At 40.8% G+C, this 23,539-nt stretch overlaps 1 protein-coding gene and 1 long non-coding RNA gene across 2 annotated transcripts in view; both read left to right on the top strand.

Moving 5' to 3' along the window:
- pappaa (pregnancy-associated plasma protein A, pappalysin 1a) overlaps window positions 1-23,539 on the top strand; it is a 271,059-nt gene that overhangs the window by 157,769 nt on the left and 89,751 nt on the right. Inside the window, exons 11-12 of the mRNA XM_034192054.1 lie at window positions 21,081-21,191; window positions 21,298-21,433. Coding sequence (XP_034047945.1) covers window positions 21,081-21,191; window positions 21,298-21,433 — 247 coding nt within the window. The remainder of the gene's footprint in view (window positions 1-21,080; window positions 21,192-21,297; window positions 21,434-23,539) is intronic.
- Window positions 2,997-19,734, top strand: LOC117529304. Its single transcript, XR_004565984.1, has 3 exons — window positions 2,997-3,117; window positions 13,886-13,888; window positions 19,722-19,734. It is a non-coding gene; the product is annotated as an uncharacterized LOC117529304 (long non-coding RNA).

The raw sequence follows: 23,539 nt of genomic DNA, 5'->3' as shown, positions 1-23,539 counted from the left end.
CTGTTGCTCATGTTATATAGCAGAAATTCACTACACTGACATTTTCTGTGGCAATGTCATTATTTTGTGTGTACAATGCTTGCATACAAAGACCAGGCAAAAGGTTGTGTTGGCAAGTGTGATGGTTACAACAACACATGCTGCCTCCACTGGAATCTGTGAAGATTAGAAATGACTAGGCTACTCTGAAATACATCATTTGCAGTACAGTTAATGATAAGGTACAAACTGTTCACTTCCACAATGTGGTGCAATGTGTGTGATTCTTTGTAATGTGTTTTTGTGTCAAAACACAGGTTGTTATGCATTTGAGGACCACTGCATTATGTGTAGCTGCGTTTTTTGAAATTTCAGTAATTGACTGCACTGGGCTTTTGATTGTGTTTGTCGTGGTGGCAGACAATATGTTTATGCCAGTTCTACACCAGGCCACACTTCAATTTTAGTCTAACGATGACAACATGAACGCAAGTGAGTTTATGATTTCAAAGACATGGGTGCTGAGCATAAAAACCATAACCATGTCATGAGAACACTACCAATAAAACTTGCAATGCGTAATACTCCACTTTGCACCAGGTGGAGGATAGGGTTCACGGTATGCATGCAGCTTGCATATACTACTGCACCAGAATAAAAGGTCAGACAGTAGCAGAGCTGCTGCTTTCAAGAGGCAAAAGAAGGCCATGTTTCCCCAGCGCAGCCTTTCTCTCACCAACATTCCCCAAACCGCACAGCCCTTGTCAGGCACCGTGCCAGTGACATAAGCATGTGGTAACCTTAAAAAGAAACCTCTGGGATGGCGTTCCTTTTTCCCTTTTACTTTTCCCGTTGCAATTATTATTGTGGTGCTGCCATCTGGAAACTTCATTGTGGTGGGTGTATTTTTTCATGACACTGATGACCCCCCAATAACATTTTCAAGCTGTTAATATGCAGGGATTTGGCCATGTTTTATTGAGCGTAGGGGGCCACTGACTCAGGAACATTTATTATATTCTTTGCAGACCCATCTGTTTTCAACTTGCTGGCATTGTACACTCTCCAATCCCTATACATTAGTTTGCGGTCTGTGCTCCCTACCACCCAGTCACTACTTATATGTGCACTGATGAGACTGGGATTGGTAAACTGCATAATTGCACTCGCTAAATTTTACAGCTGCTCTCTCAGTAGGCAATGGAAGTGGCCCATCATTAGACCTGCACCAATAAGACGGTGAGCTTCAGTGGGTATGGGTGGGGCTGGGTGACAGGACATTACCTCACACACCAGGCGCTCACCAGCATTCCAGTAAACCATGGGATGGTGCTTGGAAACTCATACTGGTCTCTCTCTGTTGCTTTTTCTCTCCACAAATGCCTCACAGCTGCTCACTGTTACTTCAGACCTCAAATACATACATATATGTGCTTTTTTTTCATGAAGAGAAATGGAAAACAAGCTATGAAAGAAGTTGAGCGGTTGTATAGTGAAACACTTGCATGGAATTACACTTTTCAAGAGAAGCTTCTGCATGATAAGTATTTTCATAGGAAACTGTATTCTTAATATCTGTTCCTGCCAGGGTGGAAAAACTCAATTATGGCATCATATGAAAAAGAAATGCATGCCAATTCAAAATCTTAAGATAAAAAGTAGAAGATTCAATTTCTAAATCTCTAAAAGTTGAAATTTCAACTTTCCGAGTCATAATTATTCCTCGGCATGCACCCTATAAAATGCAATGAGTATAAAGATTAAAAAACAAAACAAAACAAAACAAATGAATGAATGAGTTCATCCCCTCCAGTCCATTAATATGACAATTGAAAAACAATAAATTAAATAAATAAATTCTTATCGGTCATCAGTTTAAAGCAATATAGTATAATGAGATTAAATCCAGCAGCACGGTGGCTTGTGGTTAGCACTGTTGCCTCACAGCAAGAAGGTCATGGGATTGATTCTTTGCTGTGGCCTTTCTGTGTGGAGTTTGCATGTTCTCCCCGTGTTTGCGTGGGTTCCCTCCGGGTGCTTCGGCTTCATCCCACATCTAAAGACATGTAGGGTAGGTGGACTGGACACTTTAAATTGTTCATAGGTGCAATGGCAAATGTGTTTGTTTGTCCATATGTGGCCCTGCAACAGACTGGCGTCCTGTCCACAGTGTAACCTGCTTCACGCCCTGTGACTGCTGGGATAGGCCCCCATGACCTTTAATAGGGCAGCGCAGTCTCATTTGAGGGCGGGTGCTAAAGGGGTAAAATATGACGCACGTAATTTCTCTACTTCCAGGGTACAAACCACAGCATTTGCGATGGGGTTTTTGGGCAAATTACAAGCAAACAAAGTGAAAATGCAAAGAAAAAGTGACGATGCAGTGGGAAAGTGGACATATGTTGTAGTTTGTTTATGATCCGGAGCACAAACGTGTCGAGGCGGTTTTGCAGACGAGAGAACGTAGCTACTCTAACACTTACCGACACAATGTCCTCCTACCTCCTCACCTTTTCTTCTGGAAAAAAAAACTTTTCGCGACTGCATCGGTGATTGCAGCCGAAAACAAAACCATACACCATTTATCTGTGTGAAGTTATGTTTTGTATATATTAAATGGAGGTCCCCGTAAGTGGTCAAATCCACAGATACAGAACCACAGAGGGTTCAAAATAGACTACGGTCTCCTATTGGAGTAAGCGGTTGAAGATGAGTGAGTGAGTGAGTGAGTGAGTGAGTGAGTGAGTGAGTGAGTGAGTGAGTGAGTGAGTGAGTGAGTGAGTGAGTGAGTGAGTGAGTGAGTGAGTGAGTGAGGATAAATTCTACTCCATCTTGAACTTTGACCCACCAGACCTCGTGTTCAATGACTTACATTGACTTTCTACTAAAAGTTGGCGTATGCCAAAACCCTGAATCAGGTGTAAGCACAAATACATTCAGATGTGCCAAAGTGTGCGTAGGCATGAATCCATGCACATTTGGTTTGTACATCCCACTGAACGTGGAGTCAAGCACATGTGCACATGCACCAAACTCCTCCCTGGCCATGCCTCTATCTGAATATGCAAATGTAATCAAGTCGTTTGGTTGTGTCGTGCTGACGGCACCATAAGTGTAGAGTGTTGTGTGTTTGATGATGTCCGCTATCGTCTCTATGTTGTTTTGTGTAAAAATTAAAGAACTTTCAGAGACAACGTGCAAAAACCATGAAAGCTGTTGTTAGATCGCCATTCTCTCAGCTCGCTGTCATGTAAAACCGCACACACTGAAGTTAAAAGACTGACTGAAGATTAGGTGCACAGCGGCTGACAGTGTGTGACATTAACATTACACACGCTTTTACTGGCAAATACTGAACACATTTGGGGGCTCGTTAAGAAGCTCATCTCTAGTTCCACCATCAAGAAAAAGAAAACATATATATATATATATATATATATATATATATATATATATATATATATAAAATTGAATGTGCACATGCCCAAATGTGTCCACGCTGATTTTAATTCGGAACAATTACAAGGATAAATTATGTTTCCTATTAACAAAAACAAACTCATCATGTGATGACGCCTTTATAGCAAAATGTGTGCAGTCGGACCCGGTGCCACGAGGGGGCGTCTGAGGGCGACGCCCCCTCACGTCATCAACCTCGCCCCCTCGGATGTGAGAGTTATCAAAAATAAAAATAAAAAAGAAAGAAAAAGAAATACTGGAAAATATAGTGCCTCGCAGTTTCGCTGATTTTTTTAGTCCAATTTTGCATGCTTTTTTTTTTTTTTAACAGCGCATTGTGCTCTGCGTCCTCATCAAGCAGGCCGGTGTTCTGTCGAGATGACGGGACACCTGTTGCAGCACCGCGAAGGGAGAGTACGCGCATTGTGTTCTGCGTGTCTGTTTATAAGAATCTTCTCGCCCAGAAGAAAAAAGAGCGCCAACAACTACCCATAACTGTGTTCTTCACTCGGAAAAAGACACCTGCAGCGAGGTGTGAGTGGAAAATGGCGCGACAGTGGAGCGGTGCCAGGACGAAGAGGTGCGATCAGAGGAACTGTGCAATACCGGTCAGTCACTATTAATAATTTCTTATGTGTCCAACCTCGTAGGTTGATCGTTAAAATTAAATTCGTTAGTTCTAAAAGCCATCATAATTATTTATAGGAAAATGTTCTATTTTTATTTCTCAAACAAATGTTTGGGCCTGAAACCAGGTTGGTCTTATTTTTCTACTAAGGTTTGAACTTTGAGAGCGTTTACACATGAGAGAAAAGTGAGAAAATGTTAATGCCTGTTTGAGAAAAGTGTATAAAGTGTGTTGTGAGGGGTTTTAACGTCTATAATAATTGTAAAAAATAACGCTGTCTACTTCACGGATTTCGCCTATTGCGGGCTATTTTTAGAACGTAACTCCCGCAATAAATGAGGGACCACTGTATATTTAAATGAAAGGTTTATCTTTGACCCGTTGTGTGACTGTCATGCCCAATTGCGCTGTGTTTGCACTTGTGATGGAGGGCTGTATGTGGGGTTAATCTACTGTCTCATGTTGTTTCTCAGATCAGTTGTTGGTTTGGTTTTGTGGTATGCAGGAGATCACTTGACCGAGGGTCTATACGTTCAAATAATAATTAAAAAAATACTGTCATCACTCTTTACTCTTACTCAGTCAGTCTCTTACAATGGTGTAGCCTAAATACACGAGCTTTCTAGGAGCGCACCCAATTCATTACGCACGCTCAGAGGCAGGTACCCTCCGGTGCGCACTTTTTTTGTGTGTGTGTGTGTGGGGGGAGATCCCGCCCCCTCTGATAAACTCATCGCCCCCTTAATATTTTTTTTCTGGCACCGGGCCTGTGTGCAGTTAATAGCTCCGATTACATTCGGGAGTTGCAAAATGCACTCTAATGTTGGAATGTACCTGAATGAGATTCGGATGATTGCGTTCCACACAGCTGGCATGGCTTGGCACAAAGTTGACTGGCACATGCCTGACCAATCAGCCAGCTCACGCTGGAATGCCCCTGATGCCAGGACGCCCAGCGTGGTCAGCACCTGTGTTTGCTCAGACAACCCCTGGCTCATCGCCATATTGCGCTCTGGGCCAGCTGCAGTTCTGTGCGCAACTCCAGTAACAGTGGCCTTGGTAATTGCAATCTGTTTATGAGCCAATTATCGTCATTTGCAAGTAAATCCTCTCGTTCCGAGTACATGCTCACATCAGATTGCATCATTTGCAAGGTGCTTTAACAACGCTAACGCAGCCATTGTTAGTGCTTTGCGCGTGCTTTTACTATGTCCACCCATATAACTGCAAACACGTGGGTGCGTTAAATGTTCATTAATGTGTCTCTGATGTGCACATCATTCTAATGACTTCTTGTTTTCACGCTATTAACGGTTCCCAGCATCACCTTTACATGTCCACAGTGGAACGATAGCTGTAGAAACGTGCGTATGCCAGCCAGGATTGCTACGTGATGCACCGCACATTTCCACGCTCATGTCACTTTTGATACATTTACACGTGGACGTGGAGACGGGTGTACACCAGGTTTTTGTGCGTAAGCACGCTTTTTGCATGAGGCCAGAATCAGAAAAAGTGTGTTGCCAAGTCTGCTTATAATATGCAGCTTTTTTATGTGTGTGAGTGAGTGTGTGTCAATCATGTCACAGTTTGCTTTGTGGGGCTTGTTTTAAAATATATGGTTGCTTAATAGTCAAATTTAATAGGCGACTTTGTTTTGTTGCTTACATCGTCACATCAGTAATATCAGTGCCATAACAACAATAACAACAATAAATATATTGTTTTTTACCACTTTCAGATAAATATTGCAAAAAGAAAAAAAAAAACCATGAAGACACAGCAATTTAACATCCATAAAAACAATCTAAAAATTAAAATGCCAATGAAAATAAAGTTTATTGCAAAAGTAAAATAAAACAAAATTGTAAGTAAGTAGGTTCAAGTATGTGATATTAAAGATTTAAAAGATTCTGTGGAAGTGTCCTATCATAATGGCAGGCAAACTGTTACACAAAAAAAGTGCACAATGCACAGATGCTCTACAGCTCATTGAGCTCTTAACCCTGATTACACAAAATAGGCCTGCATCCTGAGACTGCAAGGCACGCAATGGCACATAGTGTGAGTCCCCCCGCCCCCGCCCCAAAAAAGTTACATGCGACTTGAATTTAATGGACTGCATTTCTGTAGCGCCTTAACACCTGAAGCAGACAGAAAGGGTGCATATAAAGTTGCATATAATTCTCGTTTTACATTTTACTTGGTCCACATTTTATTTTATTTTATTTTACTTTATGTTTATATTAGTTGCACATATACTCTGAATAATTTACCATTAAATTTCACTATCTTTTATACTGGCTAAAAATTGCTAAAGCATCTTTTTGGAGTTGCACTCAAATCTCGTTGTAATGCAAATTACAATGACAATAAAGGTGATTGTGATTCTGATTCTCTGATTCTTTACAATGATGCCTCACACACAAAAGTCGGCATGCTGCCATAAAAGGTACTAAACATGACGCTTAATTCGCACTGCGGACAGCAAGGCAATCTTTGCTTATGTAAAGTGTGTGTACATGTTTCTTAAAAAAACAAACCTAGGTCAAAACGTGATTTCATCACATGCTCCAAAACACATTAAACTCTGCAACGTTCAACTAGTACATTCAGCTCAAACACAGTGGATCCTCTTGTCTGCTTGGTGCAAACACACACAGGCCAGCAGAGGTGTCATGACTAGTTTCCACCTGACACTGTTGTCATTTTCACCCACTCAAGCATGATTCCACTTGTGCTCATGAGGGTGTGCGGGTCCACCAATGAGGTGTGGCTGGGCACATGGCTGGTGCATTCATATTGTCACCACCACCAGCAGTTGCAAAGTTTCATGCTATCACGCAGGGTTTAAAGGGTGCAACACTCAGGTGCGCCTTACATAAGCAGGTTCACATCATGTTCTGTTTCTCCTCTTTTGCAATTTAATAAGTGGCTTTACAACATACATAATCTTTTTCAGGGTAGAGGCCCCAACAGCAGCGGTCTCTGGTTCTCCCCACCTGTATCTGCTTTTGGTTGTCCTTGGCTCGAGACACTTTCCTCTCTTTTTCTTTGAAGTGGTGATTTACAAACACTAGTTTGTGTCTATAGGCCAGCGGCAGGCTGTTGTCTGCGGGTGTAAGCAGCCAGGCGGTTCAAATTAAAGCCATGTGTGCCGGGACGCTTGCATATTGACTCATCTTCACAGTTCCTGATTGTGAACGTCTGTAGAAATGCTACAGAAAACATCAGTCTTCTCAAGAACAGAAAGATGACATGACATCATCATCAAGGGCAGTTACAGGACAGGTCATCAGGGTTACGTATTTAAAAATTTAGATTTTATTTCATTTATTTGCAGAACAATAACATGAATACTATTCTGAGGGAGAATCCTTTAAATAGCTTTTAAGCATTATGAGCAATACAGTAACTGCTTTAACTGCCCATTTATTTCTAAACAGAAGGACCTGCTATTTCCTTGACTTTCCTTTTCCAACTGAGAGACTTTATTATTCATTCTCGGGGTAGTCTTTTGTCAGCAGCTCCTGCTGTGTTATTGTAGCTGTAATCAAGCAATCAATTTGAAAGTCTGCTGGCAGGTGGAATATTTTATAGCCATAACAGATTGAAGGAGGGCAAACCAAAGCCAGCCATAATTTACATGCATATGTGTTTTGTCATTTTATTTCCATATTTAGTTGCTGCATAATTCATTTAAAGGCAAAATGTGCATAAGATTAAAGGTGTGCGGGTGGTGGGGGCTGTGTTTATGACCTCTGCTTTCTTGAGATTAACGATATAGAGATGCAAAGCCGTGCTGTTAGAGCCCTGTGTCAGACACGTATACTGTTTTCTATCCGCATTAACATCCGTGAGGCATCACATACGGTGTGTGTGTGGAAACAGGCACATGTTGTCATGCTTGTCAGTTAATCAGGTTGTACCTGAAATGTGCATTCCCTGTAAATGATGTGTTTGGTACCAGTAGTTCTGTGTTTAAAACGGTATGCCTGTAATAAGAGGTGCATCATGGAGAATTGACTGTGATTGACTAGGGAAGTGCATTATTAAAAATATGTAAAATGTGATAAAGCTCCACTAAAATATAGAGAAGTTAATATTATATGTGTTTATACTACATATGCTCTTTGTTGTAATTTTTTGCATTGTTATTACTTGATGTATTGAGGATATTGTAATATTTTGTGTGAATTTTAGCAATGTAATACTATGGAGAAATTGTCATACTTGGGTAGCACAATGACTTAGTGGTTAGCACTGTTGCCTCACAGTAAGACATTTCTTCCTCACAGAAGAAATTTCTGTGTGGAGTTTGCATGTTCTCCCTGTGTTCACTGATGGGCCTCAAAGATTCAGTTTGAAAGGTTAGGATCAAGACCAAAATATTGGTGATGGAAATGTTCAGTGATAGGAATCAAACATTAGTATTCAGGTTCAATGGTCAGAATCAAAATTCAGTAATCAGGATCAAAGGTCAGTGCTCATTACAGGTCATCAGTTGGTATCAAAGTTTAGTGACTGGGATGAAAGAGCAGTATTCATGTTAAATGGTCAGAATCGGTACCAAATATTGATGAACAGAAACAAACTTCAACAATCAGGTTCAAAACAAGTCAAATGTCAACGCTATTGATAAAAGTTCCTCCGGGATCAAAATTCAGCAATCAGTATCAAAGTTCAGCTATAATAATCAAAATCAGCAATTAGGATCAAATCTAAGTATATGTTGTGAATGCTTTTCAACATAATTGTAGCGATCTGTTTTAAACATGCGTATGCTATATAAAATGACCACCTTTTCTTAACATTTGATAAAGTGAGTTCTGTAAATGCATTAATCATTGCACTTTTATTTTTTAAATGCCATCCTTATGGACTTGCTTTTGTGAATTAATTTACCCAGATCCTTAAAAAATACCCATTATTATATGGCTGCAATGCTATGCGTGCTCTGATTGGCTGATTACCAGTTGGATATTTTCCCATATCCAAACCGGTTTCCATGACAATCAGTCCGCAATGCGTATTTTCATTACAAACCAAGAAGCTAAAAATACGAGTAGAAAAACGGACATGAACGTACTCCATAAATATCTAAACAGCATCTGAAAAAACACACAGATTGAAAGCTTACCAGCTAACGACTGGACCATCTGTTAGCAAAGCGAACAGGTTGGACTACGAGCCATCAGCAGCTTTCATATTCGGGCAACACTGTAAGCTTGCTGTTTATATATATAATAACCATATAATAAATGAATTATTAACCTCACTTGCTCAGTCTGTATGGGGAAATATCAGACCAACGTGCTGTCAGTACGCTCGGTCCTTGCAAAAAACACTGATATCCCTGTATCTTTGCACACTCTTATTGTCTGATTACCGACCATATATTTTCCCATATCCGGACCGATTTTATGTTGCACTACATGAGACAAATAGGGGTAACTGACTGATTTACTGACACCCCCACCAGACCCAACAATAAGCAAAACTGCACATTTCAGAGTGGCCTTTTATTGTGACCAGCCTAAGGCACACCTGTGCAATAATCATGCTGTCTAATCAGCATCTTGATATGTCACACCTGTGAGGTGGGATGGATTATCTCGGCAAAGGAGAAGTGCTCACTAACACAGATTTAAACAGATTTGTGAACAATATTTGAGAACTCAACAAAAATATAAACGCAACACTTTTGGTTTTGCTCCCATTTTGTATGAGATGAACTCAAAGATCTAAAACTTTTTCCACATACACAATATCACCATTTCCCTCAAATATTGTTCACAAACCAGTCGAAATCTGTGATAGTGAGCACTTCTCCTTTGCTGAGATAATCCATCCCACCTCACAGGTGTGCCACATCAAGATGCTGATTAGACACCATGATTAGTGCACAGGTGTGCCTTAGACTGTCCACAATAAAAGGCCACTCTGAAAGGTGCAGTTTTGTTTTATTGGGGGGGGGGGGGGGGGATACCAGTCAGTATCTGGTGTGACCACCATTTGCCTCATGCAGTGCAACACATCTCCTTCGCATCATCCGTGAAGAGAACACCTCTCCAACGTGCCAAACGCCAGCAAATGTGAGCATTTGCCCACTCAAGTCGGTTACGACGACGAACTGGAGTCAGGTCGAGACCCCGATGAGGACGACGAGCATGCAGATGAGCTTCCCTGAGACGGTTTTTGACAGTTTGTGCAGAAATTCTTTGGTTATGCAAACCGATTGTTTCAGCAGCTGTCCGAGTGGCTGGTCTCAGACGATCTTGGAGGTGAAAATGCTGGATGTGGAGGTCCTGGGCTGGTGTGGTTACACGTGGTCTGCGGTTGTGAGGCTGGTTGAATGTACTGCCAAATTCTCTGAAACGCCTTTGGAGACGGCTTATGGTAGAGAAATGAACATTCAATACACGAGCAACAGCTCTGGTTGACATTCCTACTGTCAGCATGCCAATTGCACGCTCCCTCAAATCTTGCGACATCTGTGGCATTGTGCTGTGTGATAAAACTGCACCTTTCAGAGTGGCCTTTTATTGTGGACAGTCTAAGGCACACCTGTGCACTAATCATGGTGTCAAATCAGCATCTTGATATGGCACACCTGTGAGGTGGGATGGATTATCTCAGCAAAGGAGAAGTGCTCACTATCACAGATTTCGACTGGTTTGTGAACAATATTTGAGGGAAATGGTGATATTGTGTATGTGGAAAAAGTTTTAGATCTTTGAGTTCATCTCATACAAAATGGGAGCAAAACCAAAAGTGTTGCGTTTATATTTTTGTTGAGTATATATATGTACTGACTACAAAAACTTCACACATTAGCAAAACTGATAGCAGCATAAGTGCAGTGGAAATCTAAATTTGTTTATAAACAAAGCTATAATAAATTGCAGCACTGTGTATATTTATATTTCTACTGCTCTTATGCTGCTAACAGTTAAATTCAGCTTTTAAAAGCAAATTAATGTTTGGTCATTAAACATGACAAAATGAAAATTAACCTGATTAATGATTAATGATGTACAATGTAAGAGGAAAAAGAGATTGAAATGTATTAAAGATTGTTTGAAGCATGTGCATATTCAATCAATCAATCAATTTTATTTATATAGTGCCAAATCAATCAATCAATCAATCAATTTTTTTATATAGCGCCAAATCACAACAAACAGTTGCCCCAAGGCGCTTTATACTGTAAGGCAAGGCCATACAATAATTATGTAAAACCCCAACGGTCAAAACGACCCCCTGTGAGCAAGCACTTGGCTACAGTGGGAAGGAAAAACTCCCTTTTAACAGGAAGAAACCTCCAGCAGAACCAGGCTCAGGGAGGGGCAGTCTTCTGCTGGGACTGGTTGGGGCTGAGGGAGAGAACCAGGAAAAAGACATGCTGTGGAGGGGAGCAGAGATCGATCACTAATGATTAAATGCAGAGTGGTGCATACAGAGCAAAAAGAGAAAGAAACAGTGCATCATGGGAACCCCCCAGCAGTCTACGTCTATAGCAGCATAACTAAGGGATGGTTCAGGGTCACCTGATCCAGCCCTAACTATAAGCTTTAGCAAAAAGGAAAGTTTTAAGCCTAATCTTAAAAGTAGAGAGGGTGTCTGTCTCCCTGATCTGAATTGGGAGCTGGTTCCACAGGAGAGGAGCCTGAAAGCTGAAGGCTCTGCCTCCCATTCTACTCTTACAAACCCTAGGAACTACAAGTAAGCCTGCAGTCTGAGAGCGAAGTGCTCTATTGGGGTGATATGGTACTACGAGGTCCCTAAGATAAGATGGGACCTGATTATTCAAAACCTTATAAGTAAGAAGAAGAATTTTAAATTCTATTCTAGAATTAACAGGAAGCCAATGAAGAGAGGCCAATATGGGTGAGATATGCTCTCTCCTTCTAGTCCCCGTCAGTACTCTAGCTGCAGCATTTTGAATTAACTGAAGGCTTTTTAGGGAACTTTTAGGACAACCTGATAATAATGAATTACAATAGTCCAGCCTAGAGGAAATAAATGCATGAATTAGTTTTTCAGCATCACTCTGAGACAAGACCTTTCTGATTTTAGAGATATTGCGTAAATGCAAAAAAGCAGTCCTACATATTTGTTTAATATGCGCTTTGAATGACATATCCCGATCAAAAATGACTCCAAGATTTCTCACAGTATTACTAGAGGTCAGGGTAATGCCATCCAGAGTAAGGATCTGGTTAGACACCATGTTTCTAAGATTTGTGGGGCCAAGTACAATAACTTCAGTTTTATCTGAGTTTAAAAGCAGGAAATTAGAGGTCATCCATGTCTTTATGTCTGTAAGACAATCCTGCAGTTTAGCTAATTGGTGTGTGTCCTCTGGCTTCATGGATAGATAAAGCTGGCTATCATCTGCGTAACAATGAAAATTTAAGCAATACCGTCTAATAATACTGCCTAAGGGAAGCATGTATAAAGTGAATAAAATTGGTCCTAGCACAGAACCTTGTGGAACTCCATAATTAACTTTAGTCTGTGAAGAAGATTCCCCATTTACATGAACAAATTGTAATCTATTAGACAAATATGATTCAAACCACCGCAGCGCAGTGCCTTTAATACCTATGGCATGCTCTAATCTCTGTAATAAAATTTTATGGTCAACAGTATCAAAAGCAGCACTGAGGTCTAACAGAACAAGCACAGAGATGAGTCCACTGTCCGAGGCCATAAGAAGATCATTTGTAACCTTCACTAATGCTGTTTCTGTACTATGATGAATTCTAAAAACCTGACTGAAACTCTTCAAATAGACCATTCCTCTGCAGATGATCAGTTAGCTGTTTTACAACTACCCTTTCAAGAATTTTTGAGAGAAAAGGAAGGTTGGAGATTGGCCTATAATTAGCTAAGATAGCTGGGTCAAGTGATGGCTTTTTAAGTAATGGTTTAATTACTGCCACCTTAAAAGCCTGTGGTACATAGCCAACTAACAAAGATAGATTGATCATATTTAAGATCGAAGCATTAAATAATGGTAGGGCTTCCTTGAGCAGCCTGGTAGGAATGGGGTCTAATAAACATGTTGATGGTTTGGATGAAGTAACTAATGAAAATAACTCAGACAGAACAATCGGAGAGAAAGAGTCTAACCAAATACCGGCATCACTGAAAGCAGCCAAAGATAACAATACGTCTTTGGGATGGTTATGAGTAATTTTTTCTCTAATAGTTAAAATTTTGTTAGCAAAGAAAGTCATGAAGTCATTACTAGTTAAAGTTAATGGAATACTCAGCTCAATAGAGCTCTGACTCTTTGTCAGCCTGGCTACAGTGCTGAAAAGAAACCTGGGGTTGTTCTTATTTTCTTCAATTAGTGATGAGTAGAAAGATGTCCTAGCTTTACGGAGGGCTTTTTTATAGAGCAACAGACTCTTTTTCCAGGCTAAGTGAAGATCTTCTAAATTAGTGAGACGCCATTTCCTGTCCAACTTACGGGTTATCTGCTTTAAGCTACGAGTTTGTGAGTTATACCACGGAGTCAGGCACTTCTGATTTAAAGCTCTCTTTTTTTAGAGGAGCTACAGCATCCAAAGTTGTCTTCAATGAGGATGTAAAACTATTGACGAGATACTCTATCTCACTTACAGAGTTTAGGTAGCTACTCTGCACTGTGTTGGTATATGGCATTAGAGAACATAAAGAAGGAATCATATCCTTAAACCTAGTTACAGCGCTTTCTGAAAGACTTCTAGTGTAATGAAACTTATTCCCCACTGCTGGGTAGTCCATCAGAGTAAATGTAAATGTTATTAAGAAATGATCAGACAGAAGGGAGTTTTCAGGGAATACTGTTAAGTCTTCTATTTCCATACCATAAGTCAGAACAAGATCTAAGATATGATTAAAGTGGTGGGTGGACTCATTTACTTTTTGAGCAAAGCCAATAGAGTCTAATAATAGATTAAATGCAGTGTTGAGGCTGTCATTCTCAGCATCTGTGTGGATGTTAAAATCGCCCACTATAATTATCTTATCTGAGCTAAGCACTAAGTCAGACAAAAGGTCTGAAAATTCACAGAGAAACTCACAGTAACGACCAGGTGGACGATAGATAATAACAATAAAACTGGTTTTTGGGACTTCCAATTTGGATGGACAAGACTAAGAGTCAAGCTTTCAAATGAATTAAAGCTCTGTCTGGGTTTTTGATTAATTAATAAGCTGGAATGGAAGATTGCTGCTAATCCTCCGCCCCGGCCCGTGCTACGAGCATTCTGACAGTTAGTGTGACTCGGGGGTGTTGACTCATTTAAACTAACATATTCATCCTGCTGTAACCATGTTTCTGTAAGGCAGAATAAATCAATATGTTGATCAATTATTATATCATTTACCAACAGGGACTTAGAAGAGAGAGACCTAATGTTTAATAGACCACATTTAACTGTTTTAGTCTGTGGTGCAGTTGAAGGTGCTATATTATTTTTTCTTTTTGAATTTTTATGCTTAAATAGATTTTTGCTGGTTATTGGTAGTCTGGGAGCAGGCACCGTCTCTACGGGGATGGGGTAATGAGGGGATGGCAGGGGGAGAGAAGCTGCAGAGAGGTGTGTAAGACTACAACTCTGCTTCCTGGTCCCAACCCTGGATAGTCACGGTTTGGAGGATTTAAGAAAATTGGCCAGATTTCTAGAAATGAGAGCTGCTCCATCCAAAGTGGGATGGATGCCGTCTCTCCTAACAAGACCAGGTTTTCCCCAGAAGCTTTGCCAATTATCTATGAAGCCCACCTCATTTTTTGGACACCACTCAGACAGCCAGCAATTCAAGGAGAACATGCGGCTAAACATGTCACTCCCGGTCTGATTGGGGAGGGGCCCAGAGAAAACTACAGAGTCCGACATTGTTTTTGCAAAGTTACACACCGATTTAATGTTAATTTTAGTGACCTCAGATTGGCGTAACCGGGTGTCATTACTGCCGACGTGAATTACAATCTTACCAAATTTACGCTTAGCCTTAGCCAGCAGTTTCAAATTTCCTTCAATGTCGCCTGCTCTGGCCCCCGGAAGACAATTGACTATGGTTGCTGGTGTCGCTAACTTCACATTTTGCAAAACAGAGTCGCCAATAACCAGAGTTTGATCCTCGGCGGGTGTGTCGTCGAGTGGGGTTAGAGATGTGAACGGGTTGGCGGTGTACACGGGGCTTCTGTTTAGGGCTACGCTTCCTCCTCACAGTCACCCAGTCAGCCTGCTTTCCCGGCTGCTCGGGATCTGCCAGGGGGTAACTAACGGCGGCTAAGCTACCTTGGTCCGCACCGACTACAGGGGCCTGGCTAGCTGTAGAATTTTCCATGGTGCGGAGCCGAGTCTCCAATTCGCCCAGCCTGGCCTCCAAAGCTACGAATAAGCTACACTTATTACAAGTACCATTACTGCTAAAGGATGCCGAGGAATAACTAAACATTTCACACCCAGAGCAGAAAAGTGCGGGAGAGACAGGAGAAGCCGCCATGCTAAATCGGCTAAGAGCTAGTAGCTACGCTAAGCTAGCGGATTCCTAAAAACACGCAAAGTGAATAATGTGTAAATAATTTAGAGGTGATTCAGCAGAAGGAGTGCTTTAGTTAAGGCACGTAAAGATTACACTGGGAAACAAATCGTAATCTAGATAACTAGATCAATCTAACTGCGCAGATTAAACAGCTAACAGATACAGAAAAACACTGCTGTGCTCCGGAACAGGAAGTGATACAATACCGCAGTGAGAGCCAACCACCAGTAGAGGCAAGCAAGAGAGGCACAACAAACAGTTGCCCCAAGGCGCTTTAAGGCAAGGCCATACAATAATTACGTAAAAACCCCAACGGTCAAAACAACCCCCTGTGAGCAAGCACTTGGCGACAGTGGGAAGGAAAAACTCCTTTTTAACAGGAAGAAACCTCCAGCAGAACCAGGCTCAGGGAGGGGCAGTCTTCTGCTGGGACTGGTTGGGGCTGAGGGAGAGAACCAGGAAAAAGACATGCTGTGGAGGGGAGCAGAGATCAATCACTAATGATTAAATGCAGAGTGGTGCATACAGAGCAAAAAGAGAAAGAAACACTCAGTGCATCATGGGAATCCCCCAGTAGTCTAAGTCTATAGCAGCATAACTAAGGGATGGTTCAGGGTCACCTGATCCAGCCCTAACTATAAGCTTTAGCAAAAAGGAAAGTTTTAAGCCTAATCTTAAAAGTAGAGAGGGTGTCTGTCTCCCTGATCTGAATTGGGAGCTGGTTCCACAGGAGAGGAGCCTGAAAGCTGAAGGCTCTGCCTCCCATTCTACTCTTACAAACCCTAGGAACTACAAGTAGGCCTGCAGTCTGAGAGCGAAGCGCTCTATTGGTGTGATATGGTACTATGAGGTCCCTAAGATAAGATGGGACCTGATTATTCAAAACCTTATAAGTAAGAAGAAGAATTTTAAATTCTATTCTAGAATTAATAGGAAGCCAATGAAGAGAGGCCAATATGGGTGAGATATGCTCTCTCCTTCTAGTCCCCGTTAGTACTCTAGCTGCAGCATTTTGAATTAATTGAAGGCTTTTCAGGGAACTTTTAGGACAACCTGATAATAATGAATTACAATAGTCCAGCGTAGAGGAAATAAATGCATGAATTAGTTTTTCAGCATCACTCTGAGACAAGACCTTTCTAATTTTAGAGATATTGCGTAAATGCAAAAAAGCAGTCCTACATATTTGTTTAATATGTGCTTTGAATGACATATCCTGATCAAAAATGACTCCAAGATTTCTCACAGTATTACTAGAGGTCAGGGTAATGCCATCCAGAGTAAGGATCTGGTTAGACACCATGTTTCTAAGATTTGTGGGGCCAAGTACAATAACTTCAGTTTTATCTGAGTTTAAAAGCAGAAAATTGTTTCTAATGCTGTAAGAGCAAGAACAATATAAAAACAAAAAAACACTTTTTGCGGCGATTGGCAATGTAAAAAATGTGGTGTGCACATGAAATATTGTTTGTCATAAGTGAAGCACATATTTGAGATTACAGGTCCAAGACAATCACTCACTCATTTACTCATCTTCAACCACTTATCTGGGATCGGGTTGCGTGTCCAAGACAATCATGAATGAGATAATGTAAAAAAAATAATAATAAATTGTGAGGATATAATTGATTGGGAAATGCAAAGTCTCAGCGTCTTTAAAAACATTTCTTCTATCACATAAAGAGAAAGGCAGTCAAAATCGCTATTTTGGAAATCATGAAAATTTATTGGGGAAAAAAATTACAACTGAAAATTTAAGAGGTGCTCTGGATTTCGAGCACTTGTTTTATTACCGTCCTTTCAAACTGCTTTTTCTCATTTATTGACTGCATTAAATCAGTGACGGCTCTATTGAAATCTTTTGATGTTTCATCTTTTGATGTTCGCTGCTGTGTTTCCAGCAGGTTGGTGGAAGGTGAACGAACAATGGGGAGACTTGCGAATTGCTTCCTATTAGTGGGTAGCGGGGGTGTTTGTTTGTCTTAAACAGGAAAGCAAACGCGGACTTGAGGAGGAAACTTTAGCTTGTGCCACCTGTGTTTACATGGTTACGCCGCATCAGTTTGCACATGGAGTGGGCTTATTTTCAGCAACTCTGCAGCAGTAACAGCAGCTTCTTGGGACTTAAAGGGGAAGTTCACCATTTTTCAACCTCGGCTCCAGTTTTACAAGTAGTGGGGTTTGTATTTTCACTTGGGACACACTCAGAGATGCACAATCAGGGGGCCCTTACCTATTATTACTTAGCTAATGGTAGGGAAGGCAAGTGTTAGCTTTAACTAGCTTATTTTACTAAGTTAACTATAACTTAAAGCTATAGTGTGCAGAATTTAATGTCATCTAATAGTGAGGTTGCAGATTGCCAGATCCATTGCCCGTCACACTTTTGTTCCATTCACGTTTTGGCTTTTCTTGTGATCACCAATATCTGTGAAAAATCTGTCAAAAATGTGAGTTCTTAAACTTGCTAGCTTGCACTAGCAAGGGAGGGAGCAACTACTAAGTGCTCTTTTTTGTTTTCTTCAGTTTTCTGGCTGCCCTGCACAATGTGAAATGTGGAATAAGTTTGAACAAATGACCAGTTATTCAGGTGGCGGCTTACCTTAGCTTCACAGTAATCCAGTGGCACTGCTGTCCACTGTATCATTATTATTCAGGTGTTGATGAGTGGGTTATTCTGTTTACCACGCTACTAGATGCTTCTAATGTCATTTCCATCTGTTCACCAACAAGAAGCAGTTTACTTAGTTAGGGTGTTTTCATCTTGCCTCTACACTTATATTAATTAGCAGGTTAGCCTGTGATGATGTTTGCATTCTAAATCAGTACTGCAGCAATTCAATTTGCTTTTGCCCTGAGTGAAAAGATTAAACCCTCAACTTATATAAATAGAGCTCAGGTTGGAAAAAAAAGTCACACTTCCCCTTTAAATGCAGCAGGAATACACATGTGCTTCTTGGCTTCACTTAAGTTTATGCACAGCTTGCTGATGGACACCCTTCCTTACGTTGAAACCGTTTCCTACCCTGCTCCTGAGAAAACCCGTCGTATTGCCTCCCAACACCTGACTGGATAAACATGGTGTGTTCAGAGACGGTCTCTCCCACAAAGTCGCTGATTATTGATCTCAGGTGTTGGTTTGAGATTGTCACCTGCATTTCTCCATTGTGCTGCCTCAGCTCTGAGCGGAAAGGTCATGTCAACAGATCCAGGTGACAGATATACGGACATATCGCTGGTCTGGACAGTTTTCCATGGTGGCAGCGGCTCACAGTAGCCTCTCTAGCAAAACTCTCATATTACCGGTGTCTCATTTCACCAGCTCAGGGCAGCGGGCGAAACTCACTGTCCTTGGGAATCTGTCCTCCCTCTCTTTTGTCTGCATTTATCTATTACTCAGTGGTCTTCTACTATACGGCGAACATTTGTTTTTTCTCCCACTGACACTTTCCTTTCACCTCGCTCCACTTTGTGTTCTCTCACCATCCTAATTCAACTAATGCTTTGATGTTGGAAAGTTTGGTCCACTTTGTCATCATTTTTACATCTTTTGTCATCTGCTTTGACATGCTGACTAATCAGCTGCGTTGGAACATTAAAAATGGGCCTGTGAATTAATCTGTCTACTGACGTCATGCAGGTCAGATCAGGTCTAGGAGCATGCACTTGTGCTGGTGTCACACACCAAAAGCCCCCCCTCCCCCCCTAAAAATTGGTCTGCCCTGCCTTCACTGTGCATGCGTCATTTCTGAGCGTCAGCTGAGGTTCACCGATTTCCTCGATCCACCACTGATCACCTCGTTTCTGCTTAAAACTGCACTCCAGTCATCATCTATCCCAGCGATAGATATCTGAGGCTTTTGTACAACAATCATTTCCACATTCAGTATTATTTCATCATAAAAGACGGAGAAAGCGATGAGCGCACAGCAGCAGCAGTATGAGCTGCTGGTGCTGCGTTCACTGCGCCCCTGTCATTTCAAAGTGTCAGTAGTGACTCATCGATTATTGCCTCATTTCTTCTTAAAACTGACTTTAGAATGATTTAAGAGGTTTTACCATGTCATCTGACATGCAGCCGGTCTGCTCTGTGTCAACCTGATCCTGTCAGATCACAGAAGCTAAGCAGTGCAGCATCTGATTAGCACTTGGATGGGAGACCTTTTTGGAACACCAGTGGCTATGTGTGTTTCTCCAGGTAACACTGGAGTTGCATCAGGAAGGGCATCCAGTGTAAAACTTATGCCAAATACCAGTGTGGTTATGGCTGTATCCACTGTGGCGACCTCGAACAAAAATGGGAGCAACAATAACAACCTTATCATCTGATGGTTAATAATCCCTTTAATCCATTTGATTGCTTAGGGGGAAGAGAGCCCGTATCAGACGAGCTGCTGTGGTCCCAAATGACGCATGCATAGTGAAGGCAGGGCGGACCAATTTTTAGGGGGGACCGTTTGGTCTGCGACACCGGGTATTGGTGTATTCAGTATACTGCAGACCTGCATTGGGCCCTGAATGACCATCATCCAGGCAGATAACAGTCCATGCCCACCTCACAAACGTGTCCACCTATCTGCTGCATTGAGGTGAAACATGGGCATCACCTTGGCCTTCCCCAGCCATTGAGGTCCTATACACTATGGCCCCTTTGTGTTGGATTGTGCCCACAGAAACATGCCACACGGCCAAGTGCCATAGCTGGCATTCCCTCATAATGCAAGTAATACACCTCGTCTGACTCTCCCTAAATAGGTATTCACGTCACACAAAGTCATTCCAGCAATTCTCAAGGATCCGCTGAAGAGACCTAGTAAAAACATCCAGTCTTTGCCTTAGGTCACTGGTTAGTGTCTAAGTCAGACAGAAACCACCAGAATCCAAATAATTGGACCTTCATTCTCTTACAGAAGTGTACTGGCATCACCAAATACATTTAAGCAGCAACTTCATGATTCGATAAGCTCTTCCCAGGTGTCTCTTAATTTCAAAGGCTGAGGATCCAGAGACATTAATGGCAGTGCCAGGATAAGTGACTGTCACCTTGCACCTTGGACAAATTCAGCCATGTTCCTAGATAATTAACCAAAGCCAAACATCTAATATGATAACTCAATAACAATAACTGCTATTTGTATGTGTACAATTTAAAATGGTGTACAGTGAGGGCAGTCATTAAAGTTGATTCACCGGATCTATTTAAAAAGCAACTTTGTTTTGCTTATGTAATTTGTTGAGTTTGGCCCTTCAGTTGTTGACAGATTTGTTCTTTATTTTTCTCTTAAATTTTACTTTGTTCAGTATTTCAAAACTCCAGTCACTCCAGATTTTGCTGATTTAAAACATGCAAATAAAAGAGTGATAAATCTATTTTGAAATAGGTTTTGTTTCGAAGGATGTTGCCTGTCTCAAGGATGCATGTAAAAGCACCTCATTTGTTCTTCTTATTCTTTTTCTTATATTTCCTTAGACATGTCAGTCCAAGGTTTTTGATCTGCTCGATGGAGTGTCTCAGTATGCGTGGTTCCCCTGCCGTGAACCCCATGAGCCAGCCTGGGTTTATCCAACCTTCTGGCTCAAGGTATGACCCAAGGCCACATCAGCAAAAACAGTGTCAAAGGCTCACAGATACTATGTTAAATGCACATACATATATTCAAATAATGTGTTTCTGTGTGTTTACTCAGGCTCACTTTTCTCATCCCATGGTGGCAGCAGCAGCGATTATACACCTTGCTGCTGATGGGACTGGTTTTGTTGACCAGACCCAGTGTAACATCACTGTTCAACTGGTGGACACCAAGGAGAACATCCATAGTCTTGGTGAGCACTATACATACTCACTTCATTTACTAATGGGAACCAGGGATGTTTAACCCCGGCTTCAATTAATAAAAGTCTGACCATGTATTGTTTCTATCTATGCATGTGACACAGGTGATTTCACTGATTACATCATCAACCTGCCCAAAGACTTGAACTATTTAGAATCAGCAGGTTTAGTGGGTGGATGGGATAACAATGTAGCAGTAGTTTTACTCAGTGATGCTTGTGACTACCCATCTGAATATGGTAGAGTAGAAACATGAGCTCAGGCGCCATCTTATCTGGCCGATCTGGTGAAATCCTAAGTGTTGGGCCTGGGCTTTGCGGTCGCAGGATGCGGGACTACTCTGTGTTCCCAGGGTGAAGAAGAAGTCAGCGGGTCAAAGAGCTTTTTCTTATCATGCACCCGCTCTGTGGAACGGTCTTCCTGTGACTGTGAGGCAGTCAGGGTCTGTGGACATTCTTAAGTCAAGACTTAAAACCTATTTTTATTCTCTTTCTCATGAATAGTTTTATTTTTTTTTATCTGTTTATTCTTTTACTTCTGTTTTAATTATTATGCATTAGAATTTTTTTTTTTTTATTTATTTAAAATTTTATATTGAACTGTTCTGTGTGAGGCACCTTGAGACGGCTTTTGTTGTGATTTGGTGCTTTATAAGTTGATTAAATTGAAATTAAATTGAATTGAGCTCAGGGAAACCTCACTGAAGTAAATAAATTAGCGAATTAAAAATGAAGCCCCTGTTAATATCTTTACTGTCTCACTTTCAGTAAATATCTTCATTGTGACACTACATTACTCATTCAACCCTTAAGACGGTCTTTATTTCTTCTCTTCTATTTTTGCCAATTCTTAATCACCTTTATTTGCCTCTTAATCATTTAACAGTTAATTTTAACAACTTCTAATACAAACAAACAAATAAAAAAAACTTTGTTCCAACTAATTAAATATTTAATGCATATTATATGCCTCCTTTTCCCATCTACATGTTTTCTAGTCTATTCTTAAGGTCGGTCATCTGGGCATTTAACTTCAAAAGGCGGGTTTTCTCCGTGAAAACATTGCAGAGCTAAATACAAATGCATGTAATTTGGTCACTTTTCAAAGGGATCAGATTCCTCAATAAGTCAGTTTAATGTACAATGGTTCATTTCAGGTCATGTTAGTGTATAAATCTCACTGTTCGAAGCAATGAAAGCTGTCATCTGGACATTAGAAGCAAGTTAGAGACAAAAACTGGCTGATTTCAACAGAACAGCGTACAGCCCGAGCATGCTGTCGCTGTGCGGTCAGTCACGGAAGTACGCGTTCCCGCATTAGAATTGGCCACTTCACCATGTCACGTGTGCGCGGACCTTGAGAATCTATTAGCTAGCTTGATTTAGCTTCATAGCTTTCCTTACTAAGCTCTCAAGTTAGCTTTCTTTAATCTTTTAGCAGGAGTCTCTTTATGCTAGCTTTCTTTTTTCAGTATGTTTTTTCTTTATTTTGCCAACTTTATTTAGCTTTCTGAATGTGTTAATAACTTTTTTCCCCTAGCTTTCCTTTTCAGGGGTTAGTTTTCTTTCTTTACCTTATTTTAGCTTATTTATCTAGTTTAATTTTGCTGAGATTCTTTAATTCATTGCCTTGATTTATTGCTCCTTCCCGTTTTGCTTCCTATTGTTCTTCCGCATTTTTCTAAACATTTTAAAACTTAAGAAACAGTTAGAATAAATTTTCACATGTCAGAATTTAATTAAAAATATTAAAACCAAAACATTGGAATGCACAATTTGCCATCACACAATCAATCAATCATTCAATCAGTCAATCATTTATTTCTATAGCCATTTACAGCAGCCAGACAGTGTCCAAAGTGCTTTACAATAAAGCCCAAAAATTCACAGAAATAAAACAAACATACATTAGAGTTAAAACAGCACATAAAAACAAAACATGTCACATCACCAATAGTTATTAAAATCCATTTTTTAGCTTTGATTTTAAAAAGTGCCAGTAAGAAATAGTGCATAAATTAGGAGGTAACTTGTACCACAGTGTGGGGCCAGCTACCACAAAAGTACAATCACCCCAGAGTTTGTATTTTGACATCG

Source organism: Thalassophryne amazonica, chromosome 17 (genome assembly GCF_902500255.1).
Source record: "Thalassophryne amazonica chromosome 17, fThaAma1.1, whole genome shotgun sequence".
NCBI classification, from domain to species: Eukaryota; Metazoa; Chordata; class Actinopteri; order Batrachoidiformes; family Batrachoididae; genus Thalassophryne; species Thalassophryne amazonica.
This window is presented reverse-complemented; position numbering and strand designations above follow the sequence as displayed.